Raw genomic sequence first — 11,959 nt, forward strand, 5'->3', positions numbered from 1 at the left:
AATCAGAAGGACAACTCTTATTTTCCTCCTAGAAGGTTCTTCGTTCTTATCTATTTGCTTTATGCTTTATTCAATTGTCACACTAAGCCAAATGGCACTAAGTAGTTATATAAATGTCATAATTCCATTAGCCTCTAAGAGTTTGCTGTCCTCTTCCAAGGTCTGCCAGTAATTATAGAAATTTTGGCTTCCACAATAACTTTCCATAAATTATTTTAATAAACTATTATTATAAACTACACTTCTAGCATCACTAAACTGTTAAGGACTCCTTCCTCATTGAGAATATATAAGCCAATCTCTTATTTCTTAAAGTGTTGATACTTATTGGTAAAGCAAACAAAACCATTTTTGTGGTCTGTAATGGTGAAATATTTGGGGAACTATACTTTCTCACTTTGCCCGTGTTTCTTCATGCATATTAAGGATGTCCACTGCTAAAAAGAGTTTCTTCCATGAGCAATATCATTATTGTCAGGTGTCATCGAAGCAGACACAGGCATCCACAGCACTGGGGCACATCTTACATATACATTTATAAGATCAAGAAGATGCTCAAGAAAAGAACTGATTCATAGATTAATGAATCTTAAACATGCTTATGGGCTTCAAATAACCATATTTTCCTTATTCTGGGCAGTCTCCTTCCTTAAGAAAAAAGGAGTCACTAAGTTTTTTTCCTATCTCAACTTGCCAAGTGAAAAACAATTCTCTTATTTATTTCTTCAGAAAACAAAATGGCTGATTTTTTAAAATTTTTGAGAATTATCGAAAACCAGTGACTGATTTACTATGATTAATGCAATATGAGGCTTACCAGCTCTGAACAGTTACCTATATATGATCACTGAGTCCTAAAACTCACATGTCCATCAGGCTAGGCAGGAATCCAAAATCTTTATACCTCTGGTATGGGAACAAGATAACTAGAAAAATATTCTTTCTTTCCCAGGGAAAACTTCTCAGAGCAGAAAAGTCTTTTTTTTTTTTTTTTAGAGACAGGGTTTCACCATGTTGGTCAGGGTGGTCTCGAACTCCTGACCTCAGGTGATCCACCAACCTCAGCCTCCCAAAGTGGGGGAATTACAGGCATGAGTCACCACGCCTGGCCGCAGAAAAGTCTTAAAGCAAATAATCCTTCTCCAGCCTGGGCAACACGTGAGATCTTGTCTCTATTTAAAATCTTTTAATTAAGCGGGCACATGTGGCATACATCTGTAGTCCCAGCTACTCAGGAGTCTGAGGTGGCAGGATCATCTGAGCCTAGAAGCTTACAGTGAGCTATGATCATGCCACTGCACTCCACACTAGGAGACGTAGCAAGAACATCTCTAAAATGAAGAAGAGGAAGAAGAAAAAAAAAAAACCCTTTCTTAGTCAGACCACCTCTAAAAAGAAGAGGAGGAAGAAGAAAAAAAAATCCTTTCTTATCAATCTTTCCCTACTGACTTTCCCTCATGTGTCTCTTTTATCTCATCCTATTTATTCAGTGCCCCCTGAGGCTGCCCAATTCTTCAGCTTAGCATAAATATGTGCCACTGATTCCATTAAAAGTCTAAGAAAAGTGGGTCGGGCACGGTGATTCACGCCTATACTCCTAGCACTTTGGGAGGACAAGGCGGGCAGATTGCCTGAGCTCAGGGGTTCAAGACCAAGCTGGACAACATGGTGAAACCCTGTCTCTACTAAAATAAAAAATAAAAAATTAGCTGGGCATGCCAGCGTGTGCCTGTAGTCCCAGCTACTCAGGAGGCTGAGGCAGGAGAATTGCTTGAACCTGGGAGAAAGAGGTTGCAGTCAGCTGAGATCACAGCACTGCACTCCAGCCTGTGCAATAGGGCGAGACTCTGTCTCTTTACAAAAAAACAAAGGAAGTATGAGAAAAGTGGCTTTAACTGTCTTCTAACCACTGTGTTTAAAAAAACTCCTCATCTTTATGCTTTCTAACCTTAATCTCCATTAAACATCACCCAACTTTGTGAGGGTAACGGGCAATCCAAGAACACAAGAACACCAATTCTTCCTAAGGCCTTGACTAATAACAAGCATCTATCTGTCCCAGCAGCATAAACTTAGAAAGATTTCTTCAATTCCTCACCCCTTTGATGGTACAATTCACCCAAGTGTAAAAGCTGGAATACAAACAGCATCCCTTTGTGAGATTAACAAGGTTCAAAACTACAAAGTACATACACATAAGAGAAATCCAGCGTCAGACAGCCATTAGTATTTAGGGCTTGAGAATTCTTTCTAATCAAACTCACGAAGCTCTTACCTCTGCTCTCATGCGTTTTGCTCGTCGGGCTGGGGGGCATGTTTCCGAGGGCTGCACAGACTGCCTCTGGGGAATATCATGGGGTTTGTACTCCTTGTCCTTGGTGTCTGTCGTCAGATTTGGCTTCTGCAAACACTGGAAATAACAACTGTACTGATTAATTCCCTCTTTTTTTAATCTTAGAGAGATTCAGTGGAATTTTGTAAGGTGTAGTTTACAACTATTTATGTAGATACATAACAAGCCTACAATTTTTAAAAATCTAAATAAAAATAAAGACAAGTCTGCAGTTACCAACCACATACATGCACATATACAGGTAAAAAAAAAGATTTTTAAAAATTTTAACAGGTGGTGTTGCTTTGACTTCTCATTGCTGATATCATCAGGTTACAACAGGACATAGCAGTCGCAAGGCATTCCCATTGAACCACTCGGAATTTTTTTGCTTGCAACTGTCAGGTCTAAATTGTTAGAAAGGCGCCTTATCAGCTCCCAGAACAGTTTTCCATATTAAAAATATCTCATTTTTAAAAAGTGTTTGGGATTAAAAAATAGGGAATCCAATATGTTTTCTAGATTTTACAATTGTATAGTAACTAGCAAAATTATCATCTAAAGATATCACCTGAATTGAAGAAACAGGTCTTTTGACTAAAGTATTCTTCCTCACTAGGGTTTCCATTTACTACAGTATATCCCTACAAAGTCCAACTCACAAGGCAAAGATCAACTGGTAGCCCAGAGTAATAACTTTGGTTCTGATCAGAAATGCATCTATTCTTGCTTTGGTTTTTCTTTTTAGTTTAATTCTAAGCTGGAGGACATTTAAGGCCAACATAACACTACCACAACAAACATATTGCCACTAAAGCCAATATGAATTTCAGTTAAATACTACTCTTTCATAAGATGACCCACAACATCATGAAAAACCTTTTTAAAAGCAAGTTCTAAAGTAACCCTCTGGGATGTGTTATAGCAGCTATATTTGGAAAGAAATACACGGAAATAATAACCTTCCTAAAGTACTGACACTATGGGCACCATTACTACCCTAAAATCTCACTAATAAGATTTGGCTCCTTTCTCCCTCACATTTGCAGAAATACAGACACTGGGGGAAGAACAACAGAAAGTACAAAGCAACAAAAGGATAAAGTTTATTTCTAATAGTTAAGAAATATGATATACTATCAAAAAATATTGACTCATTACTTGTTAACAAGTAATGAATATACCACTGGTAACAGCATCCTATAAATATTAAATATTCTGCTAATTCTACTTAAACCTACACTTTGATTTGATACAGAAAACTATTATATTCCTAACAGTTAAAACATTTACATTCTGAAAAAAGTTGGGTCAGGCGCAGTGGCTCATGCCTGTAATCCCAGCACTTTGGGAGGCTAAGGCAGGTAGATTACTTGAGGTCAGGAGTTTGAGACTAGCTTAGCCAAGCAACATGGTGAAATCAAAAAATACAAAAATTATCTGGGCGTAGTGGCACGTGCCATAATCACAGCTACTCTGGAGGCTGATGAAGGAGAACTGCTTGAAACTGGGAGGTGCAGGTTGCAGTGAACCAAGAATGTGTCAATGCACTTCAGCCTGGGTGACAGAGCAAGACTCTGTCTCGAAACAAAAACAAAACCAAAAAAACAAAAAAAGTTATGAGACAAATTAAATACCAATAACAGTTGAGAGAAACAAATATTTTATTTTTTAAAAAAATTAGTATAGAACATTGCCTTCTTTTCTGTAAAAAGTCCTCAATAGAGCATTTAGAGTATGTTTAATGAAATTATGCAGAGGGGAATAAAACCAGTCCATCATCTAAGTTAATCCCCTCTATGTATTCATTGTACTTTCTATTTGAGACACAAAAGTATGAGAGAAAATACTAATGGAGCTGAATCACATAAATTGTGTTAAGTGGCTGATCACAAATACAGATACTATATATGTGGTTCCTATCTCCCACTAGTTAGTCTCAATGTTTCCATCTCTGGTTTGCTTGGTTCTGTAAGGATTTTGGAGACCTAAGAAAATCACACCCTGTAGTTTTTTTTAGAAGAAATACGAAGAGCTTTAATATTTTGTTCTAAACCACAATTCAAAATACACAATATGTTAGTTTTATATCTAATGTTACTAATACACAGACATTAATTTTAACCTTTACTTGAGAAACTAGTCCTAGGCACAATCTAGGACTTAGAAGCGATTAATATCATCATCATGCCATAAACACATCATCCCACAAAGACAGGGCAATCCCTTAAGACACTCAGAAAACATGATGATGCAAGATTGAGGCCTCTGTTCCATTATAACAATGTAACAACTTTTCTTAAGCTTCCCCAAAAATAATTTTTTTTTTTGAGACAGAGCTCTGTCATCAAGCACCAGGTGGGACGGCTCACTGCAACCTCCGCCTCCTGGGTTCAAGAAATTCTCCTGCCTCACCCTCCTGAGTAGCTGGGACTACAGGCACACATCACCACGCCCAGCTAATTTTTTGTATTTTTAGTAGAGATGGGGTTTCACTATGTTGGCCAGAATGGTGTCGATCTCTTGACCTTGTGATTCGCCGGCCTTGGCCTCCCAAAGTGCTGGGATTACAGGCGTGAGCCACCACGCCCCGTCGCTTCCCAAAATTTAACTTACACTCCAGTTCACCCTTTTGCAGCAATTCCTTCACTGCACACCTCTGTTTTTCTTAACTATATGTTCTCCAATTCTTGCCCTACTAAGTATCTCAAAAACCAGAAACGGGTATAAAAATTTACATACAAAGAATGTTCATCGTAAGATTATAATACAAAACTAGAACCGACCTAAACATTCAACAACAGAAGAAATCAAAATAAAGTCCAGCTATAAAAAATGGATTGCCAGTCATTAGAAATCATGTTTTCAAAAAATATTCAATGCTATAGCACATGCTCATTATATGTTAAGTAAAAAAAACCCAAGATGCAATGATGTGTGTGAAAAGTACACTTCCAATTTGTGAATGTATGCATAAAAATAGCCCTAAGAGAAATAACAGGTAGAAGTATTGGGAGTCATTTTATTTTTGCCATACTTTCCTCTTGTGTTTTTAAACTTTCTACAATGAATGTGTATCACTTCCTAAAACATCCCTGGTACACAGTTAAGTCCCTCAACAAATATTTACCTATATTGTAGATGCAATGTTTATAAAACGGTACCTTTAAATACTTATTCCATTCAGACTCTTTGATTGTATAAATCCTTAAGTGCTTTTTAACTATAAAACTACATTGCCTTTTTAAGTATACAAGTGACACATTTCTAAAAGGTTACAACCCACAATGCAGCATTAAAGGGACTCTTTCTCTTTTCTCTGTAACTTCCTCTTGAACTTAGGAATGAGTTCAAGAAAAGAAAATTAATCTATTATGGGCAACTCTATCTAGACCTGACTATAAGAGGGAAAAAGGTTCCACATTCAATATTCTAAACAATTTCATCCGTGGGTCACTAAACATTCATACAATGTACTAAAAAAAAAAATTTAAAAATACAATTTTAAAAAGGTTTTGAATGTCAGATTAGCCACTTTCTTCTAGGCTAAAAAGAAAATTCACCTGGAATCAATAAGGGAGAGAGGGAAGAAAAAATCTGCCAGATTTAAGCATTACAGATGGTGTGTGTGTGTGTGTTGTGTGTGTGTGTGTGTGTGTGTGTACTATTAGGACAGGACTTTGATTAGGGATTTACCCCTCAGAAACTTTCTCTTCCTACCTCTCTATAGGATAGAAAACAATTCTTAAAATTATAGGGCTCATTGCTGTAAGTCCTAGAATAATTCAAAGGGTATGAATGGATAATGACATCCCTCTTCTTTCTACTAAGGCCTAGAAAGAAATGGACGTTTTTATAGGATTGTTTTATCTAAAAGTTTTTAAATGAATAATTTCACAAATACCATTTTTGTCAGGAAATGAACACGGCTACACAGGAACTACTGGAAGAAAACCATTAGCTATGTGACATTATAAAATCCCCTGTCTTTTATCAGTATCAACATTCTGAAAATCTCCTTAGAAATCTTAGCTGGAAAAGAGAATAGGTAGGCAAGTTATTTCATAGCTTATACCTTCATATGACAGCCAGAAGTACTTTAAATTCTTTAAATTTAAAGTGAATGCAAAGTTGTAACAAGTACATAATTAACTCCTTGTTGTAAAGAAAAAACACCTGTAGTAAAGTTGATACAGATTTCAGCTCCTGACAATAAAAAAAATTTCCTCCACAATCTTACTCATTCCAGAAACAAACTTCTAAGTATAGTGGCTCTCAAAACAGAATAAAAACACTGGAAAAAAAAAAAAAACACAAAACAAGGTCTTCATTTTTTTTTTGGAGACAAGAGTCTCAGAGTTGTGCTCTTTCTTTCGCCCAGGCTGGAGTAAAGTGACGTGATCTCAGCTCACTGCAACCTCCGCCTTCCAGGTTCAAGCGATTCTCCTGCCTCAGCCTATCAACTAGCTGGAATTACAGGCACCCACCACCATGCCCAGCTATTTTTTGTATTTTTAGTAGAGACAGGGTTTCTCCATGTTGGCCAGGCATATCTCGAACTCCTGACCTCAGGTCATCCACCCGCCTTGGCCTCCCAAAGTGCTGGGATTACAGGTATGAGCCACCATGCCCCGCCAAAAAAAGGTCTTCTAAAAGCAGGTCTTCCAAACACAATCAACGCCTTTTCATTTCCCTGGAAAGACAATGTACCAACAAGTGGTAAAATAAAACTAGTCTCCAAACTCACCCTTAAGCTGTCTCCGGACAGGAATAAGTTGTAGGGGTTGAGGATTCGTTCATAATGCCCTCTGATATGTGAGCCCACTGCTTTGCCAGGAGCAAACCCCATCTTGGTGGCAATTTTGGTCCATTTTCTATCCTTGCAAACAACTGCAAATCCACCTTCTTCTGCAACTAACTGTTAAAATAGCAAAATTAGAAACGACTATATGGAAGTCACTTCTAATCACACCTAAATATGACTCCAAGAGGAAAATATTCTTGGCTATGGTTACCTTTTAAAAAGGTGTTTTTGGTTGTAAAATCAGGATTAAAAAAAAAAAAAAATTTTGCCAGTCAATCACAAACACATACACATACACACACACACACACACACAAAATTAATTTTAAGCTAGAAAATTTAGACATCTCTCTTGACAACATGGTCCATAAACATGTTGTTCCCTCTAAGCTACTTCTCACATCCTCAAAGCAGTCATGTGGAAAGAACCACGTTACCTAAAACTAAATCTCTAACCAAAGAAAGGGCTGTAATACTTGGTCTTACTTTGGACTCTTAAATAAATCTCCAGATACTAAAGACTAGGATGCATGCCAGCATGTTTGATGGAAATAATGTAAATTTCAGAATTAAATGGGCCTGGCATTGAATTATGGCTCAGATTTTATTTATTTATTTATTTTTCCTGAGACAGTGTTTCACTCTTGTTGCCTAGGCTGAAGTACAATGGCGTGATCTCGGCTCACTACGACCTCTGCCTTGCCGGTTTAAGCAATTCCTCTGCCTCAGCCTTCTGAGTAGCTGGAATCACAGGCGTACACCACCATGCCTGGCTAATTTTGTATTTTTAGTAGAGACGGGGTTTCTTCATGTTGGTTAGGCTGGTCTCAAACTCCTAACCTCACGTGATCCACCCGCCTCTGCCTCCCAAAGTGCTGGGATTATAGGCATGAACCACCACGCCTGGCCATGGCTCAGCTTTTTTAGCTTTTTCTTTATCACCCTGAGCCTCGGTTTCCTTACCTGTAATAAAAAAGAAACAGTGTGCAGAATTTTTATAAAGTTCAAAAATGACAAAAACAGGTGGCAGCAAAATATTCCACAAGGCTTCAAGATGTGGGAAGCAGAACCTGACAATCCTCATCACTCAACTGACTTGAGAATCTCATTTCACACATCTCAAAAAACAAGTTTCTTTTCTTTTTTTTTTTCTTTTTTGAAACAGGGTCTCACTCAGTTACCCAGGCTGGAGTGCAGTGGTGCAATCACAGCTCACTGCAGCCTCCACTTCCTGGGCTCAAGTGATCTTGCCACCTTAGCCGCCTAAGAAGCTGGTACCACAGGCACATGCCAACATGCCTAGCTAATGTTTTTTGTCAAGACAGAGTTTCCCCACGTTTCCCAGGCTGGTCTCAAATTCCTGGGCTCAAGCAATCCTCCCATCTCAACCTCCCAAAGTGCTAAGATTACAGGCGCAAGCCACCTCGCTGAGCAGTAAGTTTGTTTTTAAGGCAAAGAAAGACCAAATTCATTCTGTCAGTAAGATTATTAAATGAGTAAGATGGTCATTAGTCCTTTACCTTATTAAGCTGAAATAAGTCCAAGATCTTCCTCTCCACATGTGGAATTTTCAGAGTACTTCCCTGTAACTCCCAGTACTTTGCAATCTGGTCCAAGAAATTCAATTTTACACGAGTCTGAGCCTAAAAGACAATGAATTGAGTTTTCATCTCATTTAGCTTATTTTAAAGTTCCTATTACCTGCCCATGTGATATTTTATTTCTTAGAATATTTAATTACAATACCATTTAAAAACTTTTTTAAATGTAATGCTTTCAGCAGAATCATACAATACCGCTTTCTAAATTCAATGAGAAACAGCCAAAAATACCCAAAATAAAGCTGGTTAAACAAGTATACATGGTCAGCCAGGTGCGATGGCTCATGCCTGTAATCCCAGCACTTTGGGAGGCCGATGGGGGCAGATCACCTGAGGTCGGGAGGTTGAGACCAGCCTGGCCAACATGGTGAAACTCCCTATCTACTAAAAATACAAAACTCAGCTGGGTGTGGTGGGGTGCACCTGTAATCCCAGCTACTCAGGAGGCTGAGGCTGGAGAATCCCTTGAACCCAGGAGGCAGAGGCTGCAGTGAGCCAAGATCACGCCACTGCACTCCAGCCTGGACAAGAGAGCAAGACTCCATCTCAAAAAATGATAATGAGGTCAAGAGTTGAAGACCAGCCTAGGCAAAACGGTGAAACCCCATCCCTACTAAAAATACCAAAATTAGCCAGGTTTGGTGGCACACACTTGTAATCCCAGCTACTTGGGAGACTGAGGCAGGAAAATCACTTGAACCCAAGAGGCAGAGGTTGCAGTGAGCCAGGATTGTAGAGCTGCACTCCAGCCTGGTGACAGAGTGAGACTCCGTATCAAAAAAAAATTAAAATTTTAGTTGACTTAAATTTGATTCAGTCCCTACCACATGACAGACGTGGAGTTAAACACTCAGTAGTATACCTTGCTGCAACGTAAGTAGGCACTCTGAAAGCAGCTGAAGTAGTACTATAAGCACAATTCCCTATTATTGTTTAAAATTATATGGCAAGTAAACAAGCTTTTATATGCCCAGCTTTGGAAGTCAGAGGCAGGAGGACCGAATGAGCCCAGGAGTTTCACCAGCCCAGGCAACATAGGGAGACCTATCCCTACAAAAAAAATACAATTGTGTGTGTGTGTATCTTCACATATTTAAATATATATATTTACCCTGTATAATATATATTGTGTATATATATTATATATATATATTATATATTATATATATATATATATTAATATATAATATATATACAGGGTCTTGCTCTGTTGCCTAGGCTGGAGTGCCAAGTACAGTGGCACAACTATGGCTCTATCGTCTTGACCTCCCAGTCTGAAGCAATCCACCCACCTCAGCTTCCTGAGTAGCTGGAACTACAGGCACATGCCACCACACCTGGCTAATTTTTTAAATTATTATTTGGTAGAAACAGGGTCTTGCTATGTTGCCCAGGCCAATCCTCCTGCCTCAGCCTCCCAAAGTGCTGAGATTACAAGTGTGAGCCACCATGCCTAGCCAATTCAATATTTTAAAGATCTGTTCTCTATTCAAAGAAATTTTCTTATTTACTCAAATATAAATCTAAAAACAGATTTATATTGGTGATTCTATAACAGTTTTAATACATCCTAATAATTTCAAAGAGGGTCCCCCTGGAATACAGGAAGACAGAACACTTACCTCCAATTCATTCAGTCTCTGGATACGTGGCGTAAAATGAAGTTTATCAACATCACATGCAAATGGTGGCTGCCAATCCTAGCAGAAAGCAAAGGCTCTTATTAGAATAACTTATAAGTATTTTACATTTTAAAATTTGTTTTAAAATTAAAACCCAAGTTAGGTAAATCTGATTCTAACCAATCAAACAAAATAGAACACAGAGTAGCAGTTTCTCAATCTTTTGTCCATGAAAACAACAAAATATGTATGAACACCCTTTCCCAAATAAATGATATATCACACATACACCTCACCCCACAAACCTTCCCACTGGGCAATGTCACTGAGACTGTTTAAAAAAAAAACACACTAATTTAGGCAAAAGGCACTTTGACTTCTGTATTACCACAGAAGTATCTCATTTTTTATTTAACAGCTGTATTATCTATAATTTTAAAAAATACATTTAACTTTCCAATCACATTAACTTTTTAAATTTTTTTTTCTTTGGGACAGGGTCTCACTCTGTTGTCCAGGCTTAAGTACAGTGGCGCAATCACAGCTCGTGGCAACCTCTGCCTCCTGAGCTCAAGCCATCTTCCACCTCAGCCTCCCGAGTATCTGGGACCACAGATGAACACCACCACACTCATCTAATTTTTAAAGGTTTTTTATTAGAGATGAGGCCTAGGTTCATGTATGGCCCAAACAAGTCTTGAACTGTAAGGGCTCAAGTGATTCTGCCACCTTAGCCTGCCACAAAGTGCTGAGATTACAGGTGTGAGCCACCGAGCCTGACCCACATTAACTTTTATTATAAAATTGAGGGTAAATTCGTCAGTGGTGTCGGGGAGAAAAACTGACATCCAAATCCAATTTTAAAAATCGTCCTTGGCCAGGTTCGGTGTGTCACACCTATAGTCCCAGCATTTTGGAAGGCCGAGGTGGGTGATCACCCGAGGTCAGGAGTTTAAGACCAGCCTGACAAATACGGTGAAACTCCATCTCTACTAAAAACACAAAAATTAGCCAGGTGTGGTGTTGGGCGCCTATTGTCCCAGTACTCAGGAGGCTGAGACAAGAGAATCGCTTGAACCTGGGAGGCAGAGGTTGCAGTGAGCCAAGAATGCACCATTGCACTTGAGCCTGGGCAACAGATCAAGACTCTGTCTCAAAAAAAACAACAACATCTTTAATATGTGTACCCATATAGACAACTGTTCTCTAGACAATTTTTCTATCATGGAAGAACTGCTATCATATATATATATATATATATATAAAATGAATTGTTACCTATAAAGAGAGAAAACTGGAAATGAATGTCCACAACAAGGTATAAAAATTGCATGTTAATAGATTTTCAGTCTGGGATGATGAAAGGGTCCGGAGGTGAACAATGGTGATGGTTGTACAACAATGTAAATGTAACCAATGTCACTGAACTGTACCCTTAAAAATGTTTACAATGGCAAAAATTAAATGTTATGTATGTTTTAGTATAATTCAATGAAAAAAGCAAAAAAGGAAAAGTGTACCCTGTAGTATAGATTTCTATTAATGTGGGGAGATTCCCCCTATATATGTTTTTTTTTTTTTTTTTTTTTTTTTTTTTTTTT

At 38.2% G+C, this 11,959-nt stretch overlaps 1 protein-coding gene across 1 annotated transcript in view; it reads right to left on the minus strand.

The window, feature by feature from the left end:
* Window positions 1–11,959, minus strand: part of KDM5B (lysine demethylase 5B) — an 87,318-nt gene that overhangs the window by 46,263 nt on the left and 29,096 nt on the right. The window contains exons 2-5 of the mRNA XM_037737436.1: window positions 10,359–10,436; window positions 8,656–8,778; window positions 7,080–7,250; window positions 2,276–2,410 (exon numbers count right to left, since the gene is read on the minus strand). Coding sequence (XP_037593364.1) covers window positions 2,276–2,410; window positions 7,080–7,250; window positions 8,656–8,778; window positions 10,359–10,436 — 507 coding nt within the window. The remainder of the gene's footprint in view (window positions 1–2,275; window positions 2,411–7,079; window positions 7,251–8,655; window positions 8,779–10,358; window positions 10,437–11,959) is intronic.

Source organism: Cebus imitator, unplaced genomic scaffold (genome assembly GCF_001604975.1).
Source record: "Cebus imitator isolate Cc_AM_T3 unplaced genomic scaffold, Cebus_imitator-1.0 Scaffold38, whole genome shotgun sequence".
Classification (NCBI taxonomy): Eukaryota; Metazoa; Chordata; class Mammalia; order Primates; family Cebidae; genus Cebus; species Cebus imitator.